We start from the raw sequence: 26,961 nt of genomic DNA on the forward strand, positions 1-26,961 counted from the left end.
GAGTAACAGCTCGTTCATAAGGACCTGTACGGCACACACTCCACGCTTTCTCTGCAAGTTAATGAGACAAAAAAACTCCGTTTGTCGTGTTACTGAAAGTGTAAACTTCTCTGTCCTGAAGACAAGTCTCGCGCACGATCCATAACCATAAAGAGTTAAAAAGCGAGGTGTGTCGCTCATTAATAAATAAATAAATAAATGCAATCATTTTCATCATAAAAGGAATACTGTCTCTGGCATACAGACTCAAAAACTACTCAAAACTATTTATTTATTTAGGCATTATCATCATCATCATCATTATTATTATTATTATTATTATTATTATCATTATTATGCCTATATAAAGCTGACAGTAGTGGAGCTGAGGGAAAGCTGCAGCAGCACTAACATAATAATAATAATAATAATAATAATAATAATAATAAAGTATTTTGATAAGTTTTTGAGGTTGAAAGTTTCACTCAGCTCCACTACTGCATCCTTCAATCAGGTCAAAACACACGTCATTAAATTAAACATTTTCAAAATAAAAATAATCTGTTATTTAAAAAAAGAAAGAAAATGAATCGTATCATGTATTTGTTACTCATTATATTTTTTGAAAGCGAAGTAAAGCGTTTAATGGCTGCTGTGTTTATTCTCGTCAATAACAAACCCAAACAGAGACTTTTCCCCAAATTTGATTTCAGATTTAAAAACAGAAAACTGACTGAATGTAAAAGTGCACAGACTGACTGGGGTTTGCATTTTAATTTTTGTGTTTTAATTATAATTTTTTGCATAAATACCTCCCGTAGCTAGCTCGCTACCTTTAATCCTTAATATCTGAGGATATTAAAGTTATTTTTACTTATAAAGTTATTTTTATTTATACTAATAAATAGTAGCAAATGTGTGAGGAACATTAAGATTATTAGCCATTTTCAAGATTCACAATTTATATTTCTTTAGGAAATATAACATATTTGAGGAGGTAATTGTTTCGGTTTTTTATTATATTAATTTAATTAATTTTTGTATTAATTTTTAAAAAAAAATTTTGGTGACTGAAGGATGTCATCTATCCATTTAGCCTAAAACAACAGTAATTGTGTTAAAGTGTTGGAGATGGAAAATTGCCGTTGTATCGAATGTGTGCTTCGGTTGATCTTTTTCATAAGATCACAATAACACAAAGACAAAATGTTGCTGTATATAAAGAATCACCATCCTGTCCCTTATTATAAATAAGCTTTATTTCCAAAAAATAACTACGAAGAAACACAGAGGAGGAAACGGATGGTTTACAGGTCATTATACAGGTAAAACAGGAAGCCCAGTCAGGGCTGTGCTTAAAATCACCCGGTAAACAAAGAGTTAACATCAGGACCACGTCCGATCCCAACACAATCAAAGTCCTTAAAAGGGAAAGGAGCTCGCAGGACGAGGGGAAAAGTCACACGAACCCTGTAATTAGTGTTTTACTTGATCTGATTTAAACGAATAAAGTCCAGATTAAAACCCTGATCGTGGAATGTGCACCATTCGTAGTGAGCTGCAGTCATTTAGAGTTGTTACCACGGCAACAGCGAAGTCAGGAAAGAAGAAGACTAAGAAATCCCCTACATTAAAAACTAAAATACGAAGGAATCAATTTAACATCACGGTAATTACAAGATGAAGAAATCAGTGATTCGACTCGGAGCTCCGCGTCAGACTCGCCTCAGATTCCAAAATCAGTCGTTTCTATGGCAACACACACAACGACAAAACGATGTTATGATAGCTAGAAGTCAGCTTAACACTTTTCAACTGTTTAAGTTTAAACACGTTACTTTTTAAGTGGGAACTGACAGGAAATGTAATGTGTTTATACCATGGGAAATTAAATTAAAGCAGCAGTCAGTGATTTTTAAGTCAAACACTTCTCGTCATATTGAGGCAGCATCCGACATCCAGCCAATCAGGACACAGCGGCGTCTCTACCTGCCTGTCAATCATGTTGCCCTTCAATTTAGAAAGGGGGTGAATTTTTTTTGAGTTTTCAAAGAGCTAGCTTCTGCTAAAATCACAGACTACACCTTTAAATCCCAAAGTTACACCGTTTCACTGTGAAAAAAGCTGGTGGTTTTAGTTTGTGCTTGATTTTATCGTGATTTACACATGTGTAAGGCTAGAACGCATGAAAACGTCTGCAGGTGGGCGGAGCTTTCTAAAGTGACAAACAACATGACTGACAGGTGGAGACGCCGCTGTGTCCTGACTGGTTGCTCCTTTGAGCTAAGCAGATGTTTTGTTGAAGTGGACTCAATATGAGAAATTTTTTACTTAAAAATCACTGACTGCTGCTTTAATCTGATTCAACATTGTACAATTATGACTCCTGTCTTTTCCTACTGTGTCATGATTGGTTGGAAGTTGGCAGTCTCCATTATACGGAGTTGCTCCTCTGAGCAGACGTTTTAATGAAGCTGGGTCAATATGAGGAGAAGCATTCGACTTAAAAAATCACTGACCGCTGCTTTAATTTGATTTAACATTGTACAAACATAGCACATAGGTTCCTCCAGAGTTTCTCATCTGAGCAGATCGGAAACAGAAATAGAAAAACGACTAATTTCTTGACTCCATGGAGACGAACATGTCCAAGTTAGAATCTCTAAATCTTCATCTTGTAATTACTGTATTTCTGAGAAATATCTCAAACATTTCATCATTTCACCTGCTGCATCTTTAGAAGATCTGAAGATCTTAACTCACAGCTCATGAAGGTCCTGTTTCTCATAAAATTTTGTGTAAAATGCTGCAATCCTTCATATTTAATGTATATATATAAACTATATAATAAGTAGTAGTACTGCAGCAGTGTGACACTGAATCATGGAGAATTCTGACCTCTCGCATTGCACTATATTATATTACAGTAACATTCCTGCACTACTGAATGTAGATTTTTAATCAAAATAGTTTTTAGTCGCCTGGAATGTGGTCGAATGTTTACACTAATTCTACATAATGACACTATTTTAATGGCCCCTGTGATATAGTGTAGATTTTGGCAGTGAGAGTTTTGGCCACGTCGATGAAACTCCATGAGGAAGACTTTGGCAATTTAGCTAAGAAATTCCTTCCTTTAAAAAAAATAAAATAAAAAAAGTAAAAAAAAAATAAAAGTTCGCCCTGTTTGTAAGTCAGTACACGTTCTGTAACTGTCGATCCCTCTCGGAGATAGACTCTCTCCCTTTGTTATCCTTGTTTCTCTGTAAAGAGAAAGTGTAAAGCTTCTCTCTCTCCATCTCTCTCTCTCCATCCCTCTCCATCTCTCTCTCTCTCTCTCTGTCTCTCTCTCAGAGATATCCTCCCAGACAGAGTAGCAGCACGGCGTGGATCGTCAGTAAGTACAGAGACACGAGCAGCGGCGTTCTCTGGCGGGAACAGAAAGCTCCTCGTAGCATTCGCACCAGTCCTGGGCCTCCACTCCGGCTCTGAAACACAACAACACCATCATCAACTTGTTGGGAGAAACAGTTTAGTTCCTGTTCTCACTTACGTTACAGCAGCTACAAACAGCCGCTCCTTCCCCCGCGGTTTATCACATACCCGAGTAACAGCGCCCTCCGGTGGCTCGATAAGCACCGCTGTCTCAGAGTGAACGTCCCGCGGTCCTGAGTGCCACTCATCCTGCGTGTATCTACACACACACACACACACACACACACACACACACACACACACACACATACTTAATACAGGTCAGGTGGTGACCTGTGAGCTGCTGAGAGTTAGAGTTAGGGTTCGGTGTAAAACTACATCACTGAGAACTTTCTGGAAAAAGTGCAACTTTTCACTTTTTGGAATAAAGCCAGATTATGAGCCAAACACCAAATAACAGAACTCGTACACATACAGATTTTTTTTTTGTCCCTGCCTTTTCTTTTCTTATTTTTAAATTGTTTTTACGATATTACTTTATTTATTTATTTATTTATTTTATTTGGGAATTTTTTCCTTTCTGTTCCTTTCCTTTCCTTCTATATAATCTATCTATCTATCTATTCATGCAATTTTCTTTTTTTATTTATTATTTCTTTCTCATCCTTTTTTGTCTTTGTCATTTTTTTAATTATTGCACATGCACATAATGTCCCCCTTTCTCTCCTTAAAAAATTAATTAATAATTATTTTAATTCATAATTCATTAATTAAATTGGTTTCTTTGTCTCCTGTTTATTTAATTACTTAATTAATTAGTTTGCTTTTATTTGTTTGTCCCTCTCCCTTTTCTTTCCTTTTCATGCTTTTCATTCCTTTTCATTCTTTTCCTTTTTTCTTACTCTTTATTTCCTGCACACATTTTCCCCTTTCTGTCCTTTTTAATTGAAGATATTTATTCTATTTATTTATCACACTCTTTAAATTTTTGTCACACTCATCTATCTATCTATCTATCTATCTATCTATCTATCTATCTATCTATCTATCTATCGTCTTTATTTTTTCTCTCCCTCCATTAGGAGTGGTTTTAATATTCCATAATAATATTAATGTTATTAATTTTAATCTATAAAATTAACTTATAGTTACATCTAGGTATTTTCTTTTATAAATAATAAATTTAAAAAAGGAAAAGTGGACGTGTTTGTCTCTCATCAAAGTCAAACGTGAGTTTACTGCAGTGGCGGCAGACAGGAAGTGATGTTATCCTGGGATTAAGGTCACACCGTTTGAGATGATCCTGTGCTGCTGAGAGCCGCTCCTGTACGCTGAGCCTCAGCTCCATCTCCTCATCCAACCTGATAAACACACACACACACACACACACACAGTCAGAGACAATGTCTTATTAAGATAAGTGTTATTAAGATGCCAAAGATTCAGATAGTGGTTGCTGGCTTAAATATGAAGCTTAAAACTTAATTTAACTTAATTTAATATTAACGATATAAAAGAATAAACTATACAGCAGAGTGCTGTGGAATTCTGATTGGTCAGAAGAAGGTGTTGATTAATTTAGTTTAGTTATATTAGTTTCTTGGTAACATAACAAGCTGCATTTTTTGTCTCATTAATTTCAAGAGAAAGAAAAAAAGAGAGGCTGGTGAGGGAACGACTGTTTATAGCTGCTATAACGTAAGTGAGAACAGGAACTAACTTGTTTTGTAAAACATTCAGTGTAACTATAAACTGACAGATAATCAGGACATGTCTATTAATAAATGCAAAACTGTCATTTTTGGTAAGTTACTGTGGTGTAAGAGGAATAAAACACTTGATGATGTGCTGTTATAGGAAAACAATCAACTTCAGTGTGCTCTGCCTCTTGGAAAGTGTGTTAGGTATAGTTAATATACACTGATACCTCTTCTGGAGAAGAACGCATTCTGCTTTATAGTCCTCGCTATGCCCGAGCGGGCCTCCAGGGGCGCTGTCTTCGGCAATTCTTCCCTAGGAATATCAGGATACGCAAATTCAATGTTGAAAGCAGTCACAGTTTGTGTAAAACCAACAAGCCTAAATATACATTTTAACATCTTCATGATTTCAGTAGCAAGACGTTAGATATAAAAATGATAAAAGATAAAAACAACGCAAGTACCGTGCATCAGAAATACATGTTAATGTGTAATAATGTTTTCATATTAGTATAAATGCCTATCTTTTTTATCATGGCTGACTTTATATTCAATTTAAATAAGTAACTAGCTAACAAATATACACTGCCTGTCAGATGTTACATTAGCTACATAAATATAACCATGGGAATAAGTTAAATAAATAAAATCCACATCACATATATGATTAATGTGAAATATCCTGTTAAATTGTACAACCAATTATCAACAGATACCTAATGTTCAAAATAATTATCTACAATTATCTATAATACACTCATAAAAGAGCTAATTATACATAAGTAGTTTATGTAATACAGACAGAAAGCAGGTCTAGGCTAGTGGCGTTTTGTCATTTTGTCCAAATATCTTTGAGCCCCTGAAAATGGAAGTACTTTGCTTAAAATGGCTGTAATTCCTAAATGGTAAATGCCATATTTTTGTGGAAACTCTTAAAATAAAGCTGAAAGTCTACACTTCGATAACATCTTGATTGTTTTGTTTCAAATCCATTGTGGTGGTGTATAAAGGCAAAATCACAAAAACGCTGTCATTGTCCAAATACTTCCAGACCTGACTGTATAGGCAATCATTACTATGAAGCTAATTTAAACTAATTATAGATAGAAAGGTAATTTAGGCTAATTATATACAGGTAATTGTAGGTGAAAAGCCTATTTAAGCAAATGGTTTGGTTTATTCGGGCTAATTTTAAGCAGAAAGTTAAGTGAAACAGTTCAGGTGTGTTCCCCTCACCTGTCTGTGTGTGTGTTCCTGCAGTAGTTTTGGTTCTGATGATCGCGCCTCCTCCAGCATGGCACCGAGTTGGCGTATCTGCTGGTCACGTTCAGAAAGCGTTGCTAGAGTTTGCTTCCTCAGCGACTCGGCTTGAGCCTGCAAGTCGCTATGCTCCAGCCTGCAGGGGGCGATAAAGCAAGGTAAGAATCCTCTCACGCTGCAAGTTTCAGTTTGTTTTTGTTTAACTAAAATGACGTGTCAGACATTTTCAGTGTGTTGTAACAAGATACCGGATTTGCTTATCGGTAATACAGCAAATTCCTGCATGAATTTAAATTTTTAGATCATGTGGGTCTGCTATCGTTTAAAAAAATATATAATGTCTTGTTATTCATTTGGACGAATCATAAATTCATCAGCCAGGCCACTGGGTAAGTAGATGTTCCAATCTACATGTCCAACCCCATATTTTGGGTACCTGGACTAGGCTAGACTAGGCTAGGCTAAAAAGTGGGAGCTAACATACTGTAATAACATATGGCAATCTAGTGAGTTAAGCGCATTACTATATGAATGTACACTCATTGAGCACTTTATTAGGAACACCTGTACACATGCAATTATCTAATCATCCAATTGCGTGGCAGCAGGACAATCCATAAAATCATGCAGATACGAGCCAACAACTTCAGGTAAAGTTCACATCAACCATCAGAATGGGGGAAAAAATGTGATCTCAGTGATTTTGACCGTGGCATGACTGTTGGTGCCAGATGGGCTGGTATGAGTATTTCTGTAACTCCTGATCGCCTGAGATTTTCATGTATGATGGCTCTGTGTTGGTTTCCACAATCCTGTGTGTTCCTGACTCAGAAGATATTTTCCGTGTATGCAAATTATTCCGACTAGTAAAAATCATTATACCAGTTCACACAAGAGTTAAACATAAGTACATGCAGAATTTAATTTTTTGTTTTACAAACATCAGTAGGAGGTTTATTTACTTTCTCGGGGTGTTGAACTTACTTGGGGCAACAGACACTAAATCCACTTGTCCCAGGAGCCCAGGCTACTGATTTGTTCACTGCTGTCTGTAGCTATGAAAATATAACTAGAACTTCAGTCCTCTTACTTGAGCATCTCCAGTTCCTGTCTGTCCCTCTCCAGCTGTGTATCTCTCTCCTGTAGCAGCACAGTCATCCTTTTCTCTGTCTCTTCTGTCTTCTTCCTTTCCTCCTCCAGGATCTTAGTAAGTCTTGTGAGCTCTCCGGATCCGAGTCTGTCCAGCTCGTTGCGTTGCATCTGCAGCTGTTCGAGCTGTCACAGAAGGAAATGTGATGGTTGAAGCAGCTTTTTTGCTCATTAATTACCAAAAATGTTAAGAGGACCATAACTATGCTCCATTCTGGATGCAGCTGCATTAGTAGCCGCAACCTTTACGGTGCCATTTTTGTTGGGTCCAAAAACTGTACCTAAGTAAAACTATGGGTACTTTTACTGTCAAAATCTTATTGAATTAAATGCAGAAATATGGAGCAAAATGGAATATTTTAAACTGATCAGAATGAACATTTATTTATTTAGGTAGTTATTTAATTAGATTCTTTAGGCCAATACTTCTTTTTTATGTGTGAGGCAATGAAGGCATTTCATAACATTGGTAAATCCAGCAAAAGATAAGAGCAAATCATCCAAAACAATACTTAAGTGTAGTAACTCAAGTGTTCCCTTCCTGCAGGATCTTAACCGTGAAGGAACATATCGCTCGTTAGATTATCGGCATACTCAAGGTAGATTCCGAACTAGCAGCTAATTTTATTTTGCTGAACTCAACTGCATGAGACAAGCGATTCCTATACTTCTAAACATAGTCTTCGATTGGATTGCCAGTTTGGTCCACTTTTTTTTTTGTTGAAACCTTTAAAGAACTCTGGCCTGGGGAACAGAAGGATGGGATTACTTACATCAAGACTGCCACATGCAAGGCTGTTTTCAAGTTTGGCCAAAATAAGGTTATGTCAGAATTCCTTTCCCAATGGGACAACCTTTATCTCGAGACAAGCCCAAAAATTCTACCTACTTAGGTAGCCATTTCTAATCAAGTAATGGTAGTATCAAAAGTTAGGTACCATTCTTTCCCGGTCATTCTGGAGTGCAGAAAGGGCATTCTTCAGACTCCACACTTCACCAGTAGGGCTGCTAGGTGGTGCTGATGAGTGTCCCAATCGGTGACTCTCTTCCATGCGAAGGCGCAGTTCCTTCACTTCACTGATGGCTTCGTCACGTGAATCCTGCAAAGAGGCCATGGCTTGACCGAAGGCCTGGTTCTGAGCTTGGAGCTGAGCTGCTGCCTCTTTCTCTGCTAGCAACTTCTGCTCCATTTCCATCAAGTCTCTGGCCAGTTCAGCCACCCTCTCCTCAGCCGTCTCAGTCTCAGTCCGAAGTATGCCGCCCTCCCAGCGCAGCTCTTTCAACTCCTTACTGTGGGCTTTATATGCCTCCCTTTCAGATGCTAGTGTTTCCTCAAGGGTGGTGATCTTCTTCCTGGCTGCCTGAAGCTGCTCCCTTAGCTTCTCCAGCTCTGCACCAGGAGCATCATGGCGCACCGCTTCAACCTGTCCAGACTGGATCAAAATCTCATGCTCCACTGCAGGTCCTCTTTTTACCAAAGCTTCTTTTTCCAAAACCTCCATCTTGGCCTTGAACTCTTCTCCCTCTTTTTCTAAGGCACTGATACGTTCAAGATGGACTGAAAGCAGCTTCTTATGCTGGGAGTCCTTCATAGAGAGAACCTCCTTTAACTCATCTCGGTAGCCATGGAGTTGAGCGTCCAGCTTGGCGTTTTCAGCATGGAGGTCATCACGTTGGGCCAGAAGGGCACGGAGCTCCTCCTTCAAGCCGTTGTTCTCAGTAGCAGCTTCTTGAATGAGACCGTCCTTCTCCATCATTACCTGACAAGATAAGAATGTGTCAGACTACATACAAAGTTCTGAAATGAGAATGTTACAATAAATGAGACCTTACCTGGAGGTGTCGCTCCTCTAACTGCTTATATTGGCTTAGTACCCTGTCTCGATCATCCTGCAGGGATCCCATAGCCTTTGTGAAGGTGTCCAATCGAGCTTTGCTTTGGCTGGCATCCTCCTCAGTTTTACGAAGCCTCTCCTCAAGATCTCTCACAACTGTTCTTCTCTCCTCCAGCTGTCTCTCTGCTTTTTCTGCCCTGCTGTCTGCCTCCTTCCTGGCCTCCTCCACAGCCTTGCGGCAGAACAGAACAGAATCATAATATAAAGAACAATGTTCTGGGCAGTCCAGAACTACTGTGCATTAAAAGTACCAAAAGTGAATACCTGAGTGACGGCGTGTTCCTTCTCTCCAAGGAGCTCCATTTCTCTCTTCTGCTTCTCAGCCAACTCTGCTTGAAGTGTGTCTGTAAGGGTCTTAGAGGCACGCAGGTCTGTCTCTAGTTGCTCCAGATTTAAGCACAACCTTCTTTCTTCTGTTTCTCGCTCCTTAAGTTCAGCCCTGGCCTGATTGGCTTCACTCTGAAGCTTGTCAACTGCTTCTTCTAGAGCCTTAGCTCGATGACGTAGCCCTTCTGCTTCCGCTTCCAGGGAGGTCAGTTGAGACTGTGCCTGGGCCAGAGAGCTTTCTGCCTGGGTCAGTTTCTGCTGCAACTCTTCTCTTTCTTTTTCCAAAGCAATTAGAGATTCATTGTGCTTTTTCTCCGCCTCGGACAACTCCAGCTGCCACCGCTCCTCTGCTTTCTCCAACCTGCAAACAAGCCACGCATATGAGAAAATTTGATTAGAATTATTAATTTTCCAAGAATAATAAGAGAACTTATAGTCAATAAGAAAGAAACTTAGGACAGAAATGAAACAAACCTCTCCAATGAGCTCTGCAGCTGCTCTTTTTGTGTTGTCTCCTTCTGAAGTTGCTCAGATAGGTCTTTAGCTCTGCTTTCGGCTTCCCTCAGTTCAGCCTCTTTACCTTGGAGGGCGCTGTGGAAGCGGTTCTCCCACTGTTTAGCTTCATCCAGAACGCGGTCACGGTCATCCTGCAGCGAGGACATGGATCGCGAGAAGGCAGCCAGTCGTGCTAGCGATTCATCCAGACGTGCTTGTGTTTCCTGGGCATATTTCTGTGCAGCATCTGCAATATTCTTAGCTACAAGAGTTGCTTCTTCTTCTCTTTCTCTGTCTCTATAGGCCTGCTCCAACCTTAGTTCCATCTGTTTAAGCTCTGCTCCTAAGCGATATCTCACCTCATCAAGGGTTCGTTCAGCTTCGGACTTCAACTCGGCCTCTCGCCGACGTAGCAGTTGTTCAGAGGCCACTTTCTCAGCAAGTGCCTGGCTCACCTCACCCTGAGCCATATCCAGCTTCCCTTTATATGTCGACAACTCTGATTCAAGTCTGCTTCTCTCTTCTTTGATCTTTGCCATCTCCTGGTGAGCTGCTTCAAGCTCATTAGATACCTCATCTCTACCCAACAGGAGAGCTTTAGCTTCCCGGTCTAGTACACTGATTCTTTCTTGGTACTGGATGCAGTCTTTTTGCATCTGTCGGACCTCCAGCTGTTTCTCTCTCAACAGCTCCTCAAGCTGACGTGCTCGGCTCTGGCTACCTTCCTTCACTCTCTGTGCAGATTTTAGCTTCTGCTCAAGCTCTCTCTGTTTGCCTGCTTCCGCTTCTGCCTCAGCTCTTTCTCGCTGAGCCTGTCTTTTATCTTCCTCAAGCCTGGCTGCTCGATCTCTTTCCGCTGCCAACATGGCCTCCAATTCAGATTGTTCCCTCTGCACTTTCTCCAATTCTCGCTGCAGGTCTGCAAGGCGATCTCGGCTCTCGGCTGCCTCCTGTTGGTAACCTGCTATACTGCCATTGACCTGGGCTAACTGGTTCATCAGTCGTTCTTCAAGGTCATCCTTCTCAACCTCTAGGCTTGTGCGAAGTTCCTGAAGCTGATTTTCTTTCTTAGAGCACTCTTCCTTCAGCTTCTGTTCTCTTTCTGCAGACTCCTGAAGATATTGCTTAAGAGAGGACAGCTCTGAATTAAGCAAAAATTCCTGATCAACACTGGTTCCCATCATGTCTTCAAGTCTTGTGTGAGTCACCTGAAGCTGGGTTTCTCTTTTTGAGCACTCCTGTTTCAACTTCTCTTCTCGTTCTACAGACTCTTGAAGGTGTTGCCTAAGAGAAGATAACTCTGCATTAAGCAGTGTTTCTTGTTCAACTCTGGTTCTTTTCTCATCTTCAAGAGCTGCTTGTAGTTCTTGTAACTTGCCCTCTGCTACCTCAAGTGCTGCTTCCTTTTCCTTCAGCTGCTTATCAGTTTCTATGTGTTGGCTTTCAGTCCTTTCAATCTTAGTTACCATTTCTTGCTCAAACAGATTAGATTCTCTGGAAACACTACGAAGAGCTAGATCTTCTTGGTTTTCAGTTAAAACAGGGCTCAAATGCTGAGCAACTACACGTTCCTTAACTTCCTCAGAGGAACCAACATCCAAAATTACACTGTTCTTTTTATCCATTTCTTGAGCCAGCTGTTGTTTCAGTTTTTCAGTTTCCCGTTCCAAAGAATTTCGTTCAGCTTCTAATGAATCAAAATTTGCTTTCAAAGCATCAAACTCATTCTTAACTCCCTCAAGCTCTTGCTCCAAATTGGTGTCTTGTTCTTTGGTTCCTTTCTTCTCTACTTGTTCTCTAAGCTTCTCATTCTCCTCTTCTAGATCCATAATTTTCTGATGTTTTGTCTTGGCAAACTTTCTCATTTTCTCCTTCACAGTATCTACTTCCTTTTGAGCTTCCTCCGCTACCTTTTCAGCCTCTTGTTTGGCTGATTCATAGACCCTTGCTTTGGCCACGGATTCTTGCCTTTCCTGTCTTGCAGCCTCCAGCACTCTTCTAACCCGCTCAGCTTCATCACTCACATTCTCATATGACTTCAGTAAGGTCTCGTACTCCTCCTTCATGCCTTGCACCTTTTCTTCCCACTGCCTGGATGTTTGCTCAGCTTCTTCTCTGGCACTTTCAACTTGGCGTTTGTACATTTCTTTTTCATTTAGCAGACCATCCATTGCTAGCTTAAGGCTTTCACAGGTAGCACCAAGACTCTGGTTCTCCAGCAAGGTCCTATCCACCTCTTCAATTAGTTTGTCTTTCTCTGTGCTTAGATTACTCAGATTTACTTCGATATTCGTAATCTTTGCTAGCAACTCTGATCTCAACTCCTCAGCACTAGTCAGCTCTTCCTTTAAGGTTTGGTTTTCTTTGAGAACTTCCTTTCGTGATACCAGAGCAGCCTGAAATTTGCGCTGTAGCTGCTGTAACTTGGCATTGTTGTCTTTCTCCTCCTGCTGCTTCTGTGGAATTTCTGCTTCCAGTTTTTGACGATTCTCTTGCTCAGCTTTCAATCCCTCTTGTAAGGAAGCGATCAGCTGATCTTTCTCCAATACGGTCTCCTGCATTTTCTGTAGAAGGAAGCTCTGCTCACTCAGCTGTTGGCTTAGATCATTGATCTCATCATTTTTGCTTTGGAGGAACTGCTTAAACTCATCCACTTCTGCCTGAAGAGCTACAACAGGAGATTCTGCATCAGAGATGCTCGTCTTGACCACAATGGCAGCCTCCTCCACTTCCGCCTTTAACATTTCTGCATGGGCTTCTGCTTGCTCACACTTTTTTCTCAAAGCATCCAGCTCTTCTGAAAGAGAATCAATCTGTTTCTCCTTGGTCCTCAATGTCTCCAGCTCTTTGCTGAGCTCAAGCAACTCAGTCTCCTTGAGTGATAGAGATGCCTGGCTTTCTTGCAGCTGTATTTCTAAATCCACACGGGCAGCTTGTTCAGATTTTACCTTGTCTTGAAGGGAATTTATAACACTCTCATGATTTCCTGATGTGGTCTGTGGAGGTTGCTCAGCAGGTGGTTCTTGCTGACTGATTTCAGTATCAGATGTAGTAAAGTCCACCCAATCCTCTTGAACCCAATCCCCTGATCCTGGTTTCTCCACATTCTCAGTTGCAGTCTCAGACACTTCCTCTACAATCACAAGCTTTTCTTTATCTACTGATTCCCTTGATTCCACAAGACTTTCTAGCTCTTTCACATGTTTTATTAGCTTAGCTTTCTCTTCATCCTTAGCTTCAAAACGTTCTAGCAGACCACTGTACTCTTCTTTCTGCTGTCTCAGCTGCTCACGATGGTGCCTATCTTTTTCCTTTGCCTTCCGCAGAGTCTCTTTACGAGAATCCACAGCCTCCTGGAGCTTTTTCTGCAATGCATCAATATCAGATTCCATGTTGGCAACCTGTGACTGGAGTCTAGCGTTATCTTCTTGAACTTGGTGTATTATTTGTTCATTTTCACTTAATGCTTTAGCCTCTTCAATCAGGCGTTGGATTTCTACATGCGCCTCGGCCAGTGCTTGATCTTGGCTCAGCGTTTTCTGTTCCAGAACCTTCAAAGCCTCTTCTTTGCAATTCAAGACTTGTCTGATCTCTTGTAATTGTGCTTCAAGGTTCTGTAGCTCCTGCTCTCTTTCTCTTTCTTCGGAGGTAACGTCTCTCTCTAGATTTACTTTTTCTTTACAACCTTCTGCTTCCTTCTCAAACCCAGCAATCTTTTTCATCAACTCTTTGCGCTGTACCAAAGCTGCCTGCAACTTTCGCTTCAGCTGTTCCCCATCTGTTTTCATGGTGGCTATTTGAGCAATCAGGTTCTCATTCTCCTTCCGCAAAGCTACCAAGTCTTCGGTTTCATCAGCTGTGTTACTTGCTTTCAACTTCTGCTGGTCATGCCAGGTTTTCTCAAGTTCCATCATCTGCTCTTTTAGTATTCTGACCTCACTAGATATTGCAAACTTTTCCTCACCTGCTTGAAGCAGTTTGGCAGTCATGCTATCACTAAGTTCCATCATCTCCTGCTCTTTCAGGGAAAGAGATTGCTGCAAATCGTCAACCTCAGTGGTCTTGCCAAGGAGAGCAGCTTTAGCTCGCTCAGCCTCCTCAGAAAATTGCTGAATTCTTGCCTCCATGGTGATGACTTTCTCCTCCAGTTCAGAGGAGACAAGTTCTCTGTCCTCCAACTGTGCACCCAGCATCCGGGCTTGAGCTTCTTTGTCAATAAGTTTCTGCTGGATCTCATCAAGATCTGCCTGCAGAGATTGGATCTTCTGATCCTTGGAGTGAGCCTCCTTCTGCAAGCTCTCCAGTTGCTCCTCAAGAACATTCTTCTGGCTATCTTTCTCTGATGTTTTCTGCTCTGCTTCTCTTTGAATCTCAGCTCGAGCTTCTATCAAGTCTCTTTCATATCTTAAGACCCTTGCCTCTACTTCATCTTTAACAACTGTCAGCGACTTCAGTTCTTCTTCCAGGAGGTGTATTTTCTCCTGGGAGTCAGCAGCTGAATCTTTCATTTGTTGAAGTTCACTCAGGAGTTCACTGTATCTTTTCTGGAGTTCCTCTGCCAGGATCTGTGCAAAAGCCTGACTAGGACTGGAATCAGTATTCAGCAAGTTTGATTCCTGCTGGCTAATTTGAATCTGTACTGTTTCCTGGATAACCATGGATGATGATTCTACCTTTACCATCGAGCATGTAGATGTGACCTGCTCTTCGCTAGTTTCTTCCCAGGACTGGGTGGAAAGGTGAAGAGCATTTAAGTCCTGAATTTGTTGAGGCCACTCTTGACCTGCATCTTGATTAATAGCTTCCAGAAGTGTCCAGCTGCTATGAGCAACTTCTGAGTCTGTGCTAGTTACCATCTCATCAGAAGAAGCTCCCTTTAACTCTACAGGTGACTCAGGCTGTGGTCCAGTCATCTCAGGACTGCTCTCATTGTCAGCAGATGACGACACGACCGATGTAGACATAGCAGATGTTTCTGAATCTACTGCAATCAGTGTTGTGTCTTCCTCTGAAACGTCTTCAAGACCAGGTAGCACTCCAGAACTATCGGGTACACCAGGAATATTTTCAGTATTTTGAGAGTCAGAATTTCCTTCCTGGGAAATCTTCAGGTTCTGTAGCTCGGTGAACGCCAGCCGTTCCCTGAGGGCAGCAAGCTCCTTCTCTTGCTCCACCAGCTGCTGCTCCAGTGCCGAAATCTTCTCAGAACTGTGTCCAGCGGCACTTTCATCTGGGAAAATCACATCACCATATAATAAAAGCCTTATTTAATTATTTATTTTCAGTTATTACAGCACTGAAGAGGAATAATGCATAGTCATACCAATGTTTTCATTAATAAACACAGTATATTTTCGATATAGTGCTTTTACAAATCACATATCACTTGAATGCATCTGCACTGACCAGCAAAGGTATGCAAACAGTGCTTTTAATCACTTTCTATTTATCATTACTATTAAAATTATTAGTAAAGTATTAGAGCTTCCACTCTGTTGCAGGCCTGTGGTGCAGTTATTAACAATATTCATTTGAAAATGCATCGCTAATAAATCTAGTTAACTGATGTTATCTGTCTGATATAAGTTCACACACTGATCACATCACAAGTTCACATTAATGAACTTTAAACATTCCCTATGACAGAAAGCGAGGATGCCGTGCCAGTGCATCTTTCAAGTGAGAAAATGGAGTCAGAACAAGAGCACTGGCTGAAACTCTCAATCATTCCAGATTCATCTGTCGATTGGTTCATGTAAATAAATTGCAGAGCTCCTACATAGAATAAGGTAAGATCATGGTTCGTTATGTTTTAAGACCACCCCAACTCTCCTGGTTGACCAAAAAGCCTGTTTATTCAAAAATAAGTTGACACACACCACTCCAACTGAGAAAATGCTAATAAGTGAATAAATAATGTTGTATCAGAAAAACAGTGGACTACTGAAACTGAAAATTGGAAACCTTTATTTAGCCGTGTATGTGGCTGAGAATTGAGAAGTTGTATTAAACTTTTTACACTTAACAACACTTTACTGATTAACAAAATATATTTGAATAATGTTATACTGAAGATGACAAACAGTTAAATTTAGTCTATTTACAAAATGAAGTTTTGTTGAAATTTTTGTGTTGCAACCAACTTGGTCTTTAGTAACCGGTGCATTGATTAAACCTCAGAGACTCATTAGCTACATGACTCAAAACATCCATTTGCAGCAACTTACTTCATAAATAAATCAAAAGTAAATATGTAAATAAATAAACTACTTAATAATCAACAGTCAGAATCTTAGTTGACTTATAGTAGAACTTTATGTCTGATTAGTCGACTCTAATTGTCTAAATGAGTTAAACTTTAAATACTTTCTGAAATTTGTGTCCAATAGGTCTAGAATTAGAGCAGTAAACCTCAAAAAAAAAATCTGCTGAACACAAGAGGTCAACGTCTATTTGGTTACCTTCCAACTTGTGAAGACAAACACACTCACCTTCTGCTTTATCCAAATCCCTCACAGACAGGTCAGTCACCTGATCTCCCAGTGGCTCATCAGTAACCTGGATAGCACAAGCCAACTTTATAAACTCAATATGAACATGTTTATTACGAGCTACAAAACCACGCCAGAAGTAACAGTGTTATAATTATAAACATGGCAGGATTGAGGAAGAGCTCAGGTATGAAGGCCAGCAGAGGTGACAGACAGAACTAATGAGTGGATTATCAGCTATCTGACCAGACAGACTGTCTCACTGAGACCGAGTCACCGATACATCATTACCTCATCGCTCTAACCAGTCTGATATCCACTCACCTGACACTTGGCAAGCTGTTGCTCAAGCTGCTGAATCCTGGCTACTGCCTCCTCTCCCTCTGCGGTGCTTTTATCTAGCTGTCCTAAAAACACGACATTAAATTTTGATTACATTTCATCCCAGTAAACATATGATACGCATGTAATAACAGTCTGAAGTTTACCAGTTCCCTTTACTGCGATGTTGCATTGGAGCTACAGACCTACCGACTCCGAAGAGGAATAATGAGAAGTGCAGTAAAAAAAACCCCAATAAAAAACAGTAAACCTTTGAAATAGTCCTTTTACAAATCGCTTGTCTAATGTCCCTCATAGATACCGTGAAATAGTTTTCACTAATGATTAGTCTTTCTTTTCCCCTTGGTCAAAAATTTCATTGTATTTTTTTAAAACTATAAGCTCTGCTTGTCTAAATCAAACATACATAGATAGAATTTATTTCACATTAATGAACTTTCACAAATGAGACACGAGCGCACCGGCCAAATCATTACTAATGTGAGACTGGGAGAAGGGGGCGGGGCCTCCAGGGGGTCAGTTAATATCGAAAAGTTTAAAACACCTACGCTGTCAATCATTCCAGATTCATATGATGATTGGCTCATCTGCTGTTTTAACTGAGGGAAAAAAAAAGAAGACTGCTCTTTTGGTGTATTTTTGCTCTTAGCAGCGTACTCTGATGTTAAAATGCAGAGCTCTGCAGCTCCGACTCTAATGTAGCTAAATTCGAGACTTAGCCACGTTTGCTACATTTGTGTCTAAAGAAATAAACACTGTACACCACACACACACATCTTTGGGGTAAGATGGGATGCTTATATATTTAATGCAACTGTCCAAGGAGAAGTCACTTGGTTCTTCTGGTTCTATACCTTGCAGAGTTTCTATGGTGACGCTGATTTGAGACATCCGCACTTCTCTCTCCTGATGTTCTTCTCTCAGGTTGTCCAATCTAGCTTCCAAAACAGTCAGAACCTGTGCAGGATCTTCTGGGACGGCCATCTCTACCTCAGATCCTTCACTGCTTAGAGAGTGAAGTCCCTTCCAGAGCTTTTCCAGCGCTTGCTTGGCTTGTACCCTGGCATCCTGTTCCTCTTTCCCAGCATCCAGTCTTTCTCTGAGGGACGTGAGCTCCATCTGCAGCCGTGTCAACTCCTCTCTTTCACTCTGCGATGCTTCCTCTCTTTCCCTTTCCAATGCATCGAGCTTCTCTTGTAACAGGTGCAGCTCAGCCACACGACGTTCAACCTCAACCTCCAGCTTCTTCGTTACTTCCTCTCTCTGTCTCTCTGAAGCTTCTAGATTGGCTCGCAGTGTGGTTAGCTCCGCCTCGATGCTAGCATCCGCTTCCTTCCCTTTACTAACACTTTCATCCAGACTTGCTTTCACGTTGTCTAGCTCAGATGTCCTTTGGGACAATTCTGCTTCAAGAGTCATGATGCTCTGCTCTTTCTCCTTCTCTAAAGCCTCTAGATTGCTTCTCAAAGCTTGGAGTTGCTCCTCAGCATGCATGGCTATTTGCTGCTTTTCCTGTTCTCTTAGTTTATGGGCCTCGGCTAACTCCTGCTCCATCTGTCTGAACTGTGCAGTCAGAATCTAGATGAGAAACAGGAAGATGAGAAAAATTGGGAAGAAACTGGCTTTCGTGTGCCTCCTGTTAAAGTAAGATCATTTTTATCAGAACATCTCTGCACCTGTTTCTGTTCATCTGCACTGTTGAGCTCCTGCTGTAACATCTCCAGGACTTCTGAACGAGAGCGCAAGGATTCCTCCAGCTCCTCGATCCTCCTCTGGGAATCACGCAGAGCCTTCAGAACAGAAAACGATGGAAAATTAAATGCAAATCCTACAGATTTGTCCCCCTGGGGACACTGAAAAACACTGGGTTCTTGGGTTCCTTAAAGGTTTCAGGGGTAAAAAAAAATGCCTAGTGAGTTATCACCTGCTGTAGCTCGGCATCGTGTGAGGCCTGGGTGTTGAGCTGAAGCAGCTCCTCCTCATGCTTTTGGATTTGCTCCTGAAACCGCACGTCTTTGTCCTTTACTACAGCCTGCAGAACTTGCACCTGGGTTAAAGGAATCAGAGCAAATGCCTTAAAATATTATACAATGAGGCAGAGAAAGCTTTGAAGAAGACTAGCTGCGAGTAGATGCATGAATTTATTGGGTGAGGGTTTGGAAACGGGTTGATGAAACTTGGAAACACAAAAATGCAAAAATGTGAACTTGTTTGCTTGTTTGCTTTCTCATGTGCAGCGTTTAGTGTGTTTGAACGGAACCACAATGTGTTCTCCACCTCTGTGCGGTTGTTTAGGCAGGTGAGGACACAGCACTCACACTCTTTTTTTTTTTTTAGAGATGTGACAGAACTGCAATGCTGAAGAAATGCCATGTGTTCTAGATAAAGAGAAAATAAACTCTGGATGCGACACACAAAATATTGTAAAAACTATTTATTTTTTATAATGATCTAATCATTTATATGCTTGGCTTGTTTAATTGCGTGCAGTGCGAAATCAAACCAGATACGGAAAGAAACCAAAACAATAAATTTCAAAGAATAATTAAATTTCTGATTCAGACTCAGTAAACATCCTGAAAGCTCCATATAACAGGTGAAAACCAAATCTTCACATATTTCCATGGGTTTTTTTTCCATCAGAGCTTGACTTCTGTAAAAAATTATTAAAAATATATCACTAATGGACGCACCTGTTCTGCATGCTCCTCTTCTTTCTCTTTAATCCGCTGCTCTGCGACTCTCAGCTGCTCTCGCAGGCTTTGACTTGACGATTCCTCCTGACTTAACTTTTCTTTTAACTTGTGGAGTTCCTCCTCCAAGCCAGAAGGCAGCGTGAAGGAGCTCTCTGAACTCTAAACATGCGCACACACACACACACACACACACGCACGCACGCACACACACACACACACACACAGAGCCAGGAAAATCAGACTCCCAAATCATGACAAAACGCAGCGTTGGAGAACATGAGTAATTAACTTATTTCAGTTTATTAAAAACACAGAGAACTGGAATAAACCATGTACAGACAAACACTGAAACACGGCTTCAGTGTTGAGGCTGGTAGATATGTAAGAATCTTACTGGGAATCACTGACAGTTTGTCTGAGCAGAGACAGAACAACCAAACACTGTTAAAGCAGGGTGTTAAATAAATGCCACAAAACACCATCAAAAACAAAATCTTCATCAAGTGACAACATTTAACATGAATCGACTGCTGACGTTCACTATCAAATACCAACATTCATTATCAAACACCCCACAAAGACAGGCGATCATCAAACACTGACACTCACAAATAGTCCTTCAAACAGAGATTCTTCAAACAAATACCCACATTCTTTATCAAACACTCAAAAATCAAGCACCATTACTCAACCTGCATCAAACACCAATGTTCAGGCAACAATAAAAAACACCACAAAACTCCATAAAACACCATAAAGCACCAACATTTATTATTAAACACGAACATTCATCCTCAAACATCAGTATTCATCATTCTCCACCAAAACACCAACGTTCGCCCTCAAACCAAAACATTCGCCATCGAACCCCAACATTCACCATCGAACCCCAACATTCGCCCTCAAACACCAACATTCGCCCTCAAACCCCAACATTCGCCCTCAAACCAAAACATTCGCCATCGAACCCCAACATTCACCATCGAACCCCAACATTCGCCCTCAAACACCAACATTCGCCATCGAACCCCAACATTCGCCATCGAACCCCAACATTCACCATCGAACCCCAACATTCACCATCGAACCCCAACATTCGCCCTCAAACACCAACATTCGCCATCGAACCCCAACATTCGCCATCGAACCCCAACATTCACCATCGAACCCCAACATTCGCCCTCAAACACCAACATTCGCCCTCAAACACCAACATTCTCCATCGAACCCCAACATTCACCATCGAACCCCAACATTCGCCATCAAACCCCAACATTCGCCCTCAAACCCCAACATTCGCCCTCAAACCCCAACATTCTCCATCAAACACCAACATTCTCCATCAAACACCAACATTCTCCATCAAACACCATCATTCACCATCAAACACCAACATTCTCCATCAAACACCAACATTCTCCATCAAACACCAACATTCTCCATCAAACACCAACACCAACATTCACCATAAAACACCATAAAGCACCAACATTTATTATTAAACAAGAACATTCATCATCAAACATCAGTATTGATCATTCTCCACCAAAACACCAACATTCGCCCTCAAACACCAACATTCGCCCTCAAACACCAACATTCTCCATCAAACCCCAACATTCTCCATCAAACACCAACATTCACCCTCAATCACCAACATTTGCCCTCAAACACCAACATTCACCCTCAAACCCCAACATTCGCCCTCAAACACCAACATTTGCCCTCAAACACCAACATTCTCCATAAAACACCATAAAGCACCAACATTTATTATTAAACACGAACATTTATCATCAAACATCAGTATTCATCATTCTCTACCAAAACACCAACATTCTCCATCAAACCTCAACAAACCAACACAGTGTTTGGGTTTGCTGGTGTTTATTAACACCACACCACTAGTGAGATAAAATTTCAGTGCATTATCTAACAGCATACTTTACAGCATAAATTACTAAATAAGGAAGTCCTTAGAGACCGGTGTTAAATTTCAATAAGTTGAGTTTATTTCAATAAGAAACAGAAAAATGCATGGTTTGAGGCTGAACAATAATGTTAATGAGTGTTCATTTGTGAGCAGTGTTAACACACCTGACTGGTGTTGAGTCCCTCCTGTCCTTTCAGCTCAGCGATTTGTTTGTTTAGGGCAGCCATCTTGGCTTTCGCCTGCAGTTTCAGTTTGGTGAACTTTGCATCACCCTGCTCCTTCTCCTCCTATAAAACACACACACACACACACACACACACACAAAGTGTTATAGGAGCATTAAAAAAAACACGTCTCTTTAGCTATTGGTGGGAGTGCATTTTTTTTTTATGTAGTATATGTTTTTATGTTTTTATGGTTTTTATGGTCCCTAAACACAGCTGCTGTTCTCAGGGTCAAACTGTTTATTATTTATTATATTTACAAAATGTCACAATAAAATTTGGAGAGAGAACCCAGAAAAGTGTGTAAGAGTAATCACTCAGTGTGCCTGGTGTCGTAATATTAAAGATTAAAAAGATAAATTTCCCTCAAATACTGGATGGTGGCAAAAAGAACACAGTATTTAAACACTGTGAGTGACATCACACCTATGACATCATGAGAGTGACATGTAAATTTATTATAACGTCATAGTAAGTAGGTGATAAAGTGCTATATCAGATCCTCCGCCCTTTCCATTCAGGAATGGTCTGTTCCAGTCTGAAGGATGTTCAGGGGGCTAAACAGTCGTTACCTGAGGGAATAACACTCCTTTGTTGAAGTGTTTAAATTACATTGAATTTCCTACAATTTAGTAGAACTGGTGAAGAACCTCAGATAAAGTTCTTACTGCTATTAGACTCTTCTATAAGGTTCCAGTGCACACTGTTATTTCTCACCTTGAGCAGTTTCTCAGCGTTGGCCAGCTGACTGTCCTTCTCTCTGATGAGCTCTTTAAGCTGGACCACCAGCTGTTCTGTCTGAGCCAGTTGGTCCAGGATCTCTTCTGAAGGACCCGATACATCTGAGGAGGCGTCAGGGCCAGATAATAACCTCGGCACCAAACCATCCTACACAAAAAGGAAATACAGAAACAGTGACCAACCTCAAACATCAGGCATTTACGAGCATCAACTGAGTAATAACACTCACTCCAAACCTTCATGTTTTAGATATGTGCTTGGAACAGATTTGAAGAGCATCGACCAAACAAATAGATTTAAATTATAATTTAAATATAATATAAAAACATCAATATTCGCCATCAAACACCAACATTCCAAGAAAAACACCAAGATTCCAAGAAAAACTCCAACATTCTCCATCAAACACCAACATTCACCATCAAACACCATCATTCTCCATTAAACACACCAACATTCTCCATCAAACACACCAACATTCTCCATCAAACACACCAACATTCCAAGAAAAACTCCAACATTCTCCATCAAACACCAATATTTGCCCTCAAACCCAAACATTCTCCATCAAACCCCAACATTCACCAACATTCTCCATCAAACACCAACCTTCTCCATCAAACACACCATCATTCTCCATCAAACACACCATCATTCTCCATCAAACACACCATCATTCTCCATCAAACACCAACCTTCTCCATCAAACACACCATCATTCACCATCAAACACCAACATTCCAACAAAAACCCAAACATTCTCCATCAAACATTCACAAGCACCTTCGTCCTTTCTTTAATTTGTACAAAGCCTCTCTCGCTCACGGTCATCTGAACAGTGTTTATTCCTACATGACCTTGAGTTTATCAGAAGGTTCTCAGAGAACTGAGACAAAGAGTGAGGTAAAGTCTAAACACAGAGTCTCGTCTGATGTGAAAAAACGTTCCTGCTGAAGGAACATTTGGCTAAATAAATATGAGTTCAGGAAACTGTGTATGTGTGTGTGTGTGTGTGTGTGTGCGTGTGTGTGTGTGTGTGTGACTCACCTGAGGATCAGCATCATCGTGGCGGTGCTCCTCCCCGGATAACTCCTGCAGGACGGAGGTCACGCCTTGGGTCAGCCGGCTAAACATGGCCGACCTGCGAGCAGAAAAATCACAGTGTGAGATTTTAATACTTTTAAATGAGGTAAAATGAAGTGATACTGGAAACAAATAACAACTGATTAAAATGGATGAATCATATTTTAATCAAAAAGGGATCACGGTATTTAGCTTCCTGGGTTTTGTGAAAACCTGCGTGAGATTATATTCATATATTTAAGTTTTTCAGACTTGTTAAATCTAAATGAAATGCAGAAAACCAATACGAATGTGACAGAGATAAAGGACACAGATAGATTAATGCACTTTGTGTAATGCAGGAGTGTGGAATAAAGTGCAGGAAGTGTTTCATACAGTGTTTAAAACACAACACCTAGACTGCTGGATGTGATTCACTCGTACCATGTACTGGGGGTGCCAATACTTTTGTACAGGGCAACACGTAGGCTTCAGTTTGTAACCGTATACACAAGTAGTTGTACCTGATAAACCGGAAGTAGTGTGTGCTGTAAGATTAGACAACATTGTTGCCAGACTACTACAGAAGCCTCCCTCGTGTCAGCCAATCACGTGTCTGTTCTGCGGTCGCGTAATTAATATTCATGAGTTAAACCCGGAAGTTCCTGCGATGTGGAATGTCGTGATCAGCGCGTCAATAAGACATGTTAAAGAAGTGCAGAGGGAGAAAGACATCGTGGAGACTGTGACGCCAGTGCGCATGCGCCGTGTTTTTCTCTACACAACAAGCAGATAAGATTAATGAACTAACGCTCCACATCTGCGTGGCTCCTGAAAGCGACATGAAAGCTGCTGGGAAGCGTGAAGGTATGAGATCAGCTGCTAATCACACTACTGAGTGATATTAATCAACAAAACCTCATCATTTCTCTGCACCACGGTAGTGTAGATTAGTAAACACAGTCGCTGATCATCATCATCATCATCATCATCATCATCATCACATGTCGGATACACCACTGTAAACAAAACAACACACAGAGGACAACATCTGTAACTGATCTGGTGTCAGACCGACCTGCTGTGGAGCCTCCTCACGCGGGTAACAGCTGCTGGTGTTGAGCTCTTTAATAAATGTCGTGTTTAGGATTAGAGCCACATCACCAAACATCCCGGAAACGAAAAACTCACACAACCGCGATTGGCCTGCGCAGGGGCAAGGGAGTGTCTACAAATTACAGCCACAAACCTGAAAGGAGGCAGAGAGGGAGCGTCTACAAATTACAAGCCCAAACCTGAAAGGAGGCAGAGAGGGAGCGTCTACAAATTACAGCCACAAACCTGAAAGGAGGCAGAGAGGGAGCGTCTACAAATTACAACCACAAACCTGAAAGGAGGCAGAGAGGGAGCGTCTACAAATTACAACCACAAACCTGAAAGGAGGCAGAGAGGGAGCGTCTACAAATTACAACCACAAACCTGAAAGGAGGCAGAGAGGGAGCGTCTACAAATTACAGCCACAAACCTGAAAGGAGGCAGAGAGGGAGCGTCTACAAATTACAACCACAAACCTGAAAGGAAGCAGAGAGGGAGCGTCTACAAATTACAGCCACAAACCTGAAAGGAGGCAGAGAGGGAGCGTCTACAAATTACAGTCACAAACCTGAAAGGAGGCAGAGAGGGAGCGTCTACAAATTACAGCCACAAACCTGAAAGGAGGCAGAGAGGGAGCGTCTACAAATTACAACCACAAACCTGAAAGGAAGCAGAGAGGGAGCGTCTACAAATTACAGCCACAAACCTGAAAGGAAGCAGAGAGGGAGCGTCTACAAATTACAACCACAAACCTGAAAGGAAGCAGAGAGGGAGCGTCTACAAATTACAGCCACAAACCTGAAAGGAAGCAGAGAGGGAGCATCAATAAATTACAGCCACAAACCTGAAAGGAAGGAGTGTTAAAAAAATTACATTCACAAAGCAGCGAGGGAGCGTGTACAAATTACAGCCACAAACCTGAAAGGAGGCGGCGAGGGAGTGTGTACAAATTACAACCACAACACAAAGCAGCAACGGCGCATCAACAAATTACAACTACAAACCTGAAACGAAGCGGCAAGGGAGCGTGTAAAAATTACAACCACAACACAAAGCAGCAACGGCGCATCAACAAATTACAACTACAAACCTGAAACGAAGCGGCAAGGGAGCATGTACAAATTACAGCCACAAACGTGAAACGAAGCAGCGAGGGAGCGTGTAAAAATTACAGCCACAACACAAAGCAGCAAGGGAGTGTCTACAAATTACAGCCACAAAAGTGAAACGAAGCAGCGAGGGAGCATGTACAAATTACAGCCACAAACCTGAAACGAACCAGCAAGGGCGCATCAACAAATTACAACCACAAACCTGAAACGAAGCGGCAAGGGAATGTGTACAAATTACAGCCACAAACGTGCAACGAAGTGGCAAGGGAGCATGTACAAATTACAACCACAAACCTGAAATGAAGCAGCAGGTGAATATCTACGGTGTACCACTGTAAATGGAAATGAAGCAGCAAGGAAGCATCCACAAACTACAAGGACAAACTGAAACAAAGCAGCAAGGGAACATTTGAAAATTTTAACCGCAAAGTGAAAGGAAGTGTCAAAGGAGCATCTACAAAGTGCAACCGCAAACCTGAATGAAGCAGCAAGAGAGTGTCCAGTGTGTAACCACAGACAGGACATGAAACAGCAATAATCTACATACTGAGACTGTTAACGACAACTGAAACAGCAAGTGAATGTCTATGAAGAACCTCCACAAACTAAAACAAGACAGCAAGAAAGTGCCTACAAAGTACTTCCATAAATCGCAAACAATGCAGTAAGTGAGTGTAAAGAAAGTACAACTGTAAGTGACAAATGAGCAACAGAAAAGCATGTCAACATTCTGAGACAAATATTTTTCGAGTCATTTCTCCTTTCAGAAGCTAGACCTCTAGCTACAAGAGAGTCTGTAACTTTTCATCACACAGAGTGACCAACTGCTTACTTTCACAGGAAGAAGTCATCTGACTGACATCGCAACCACAGAGGAACCACAGAGTTTTAACTGTAACCCGTCAGCAAACGCAAGACGTCGTCTCTCTCATCATACTCGCGACTCACTGCTTGGTGTAGACTCATTTTAATCTTTTTGTAAACCTTGATTGTTCTTAAGCCATTTGTAAATTTGTAACATAACT

The 26,961-nt window shown here is 41.1% G+C and overlaps 1 protein-coding gene across 1 annotated transcript; it reads right to left on the bottom strand.

The window, feature by feature from the left end:
• Window positions 1–1,216: 1,216 nt before the first annotated feature.
• On the bottom strand, window positions 1,217–24,998 carry golgb1 (golgin B1). Its single transcript, XM_034313225.2, has 20 exons — window positions 24,808–24,998; window positions 23,715–23,808; window positions 22,644–22,814; window positions 21,867–21,989; window positions 19,767–19,928; window positions 18,998–19,120; window positions 18,750–18,863; window positions 17,928–18,651; window positions 17,056–17,138; window positions 16,732–16,798; window positions 10,220–15,470; window positions 9,683–10,106; window positions 9,357–9,590; window positions 8,462–9,283; window positions 7,465–7,649; window positions 6,351–6,510; window positions 5,342–5,427; window positions 4,704–4,775; window positions 3,583–3,673; window positions 1,217–3,467 (listed from the first exon to the last, which is right to left on the bottom strand). Exons 2-20 carry the CDS (start codon window positions 23,799–23,801, stop codon window positions 3,330–3,332), a joined length of 9,117 nt encoding a protein of 3,038 aa, XP_034169116.2. The 5' UTR covers window positions 23,802–23,808; window positions 24,808–24,998; the 3' UTR covers window positions 1,217–3,329.
• Between the last annotated feature and the right edge of the window lie 1,963 nt (window positions 24,999–26,961).

The sequence above is a fragment of the Pangasianodon hypophthalmus genome, chromosome 18 (genome assembly GCF_027358585.1).
Source record: "Pangasianodon hypophthalmus isolate fPanHyp1 chromosome 18, fPanHyp1.pri, whole genome shotgun sequence".
NCBI classification, from domain to species: Eukaryota; Metazoa; Chordata; class Actinopteri; order Siluriformes; family Pangasiidae; genus Pangasianodon; species Pangasianodon hypophthalmus.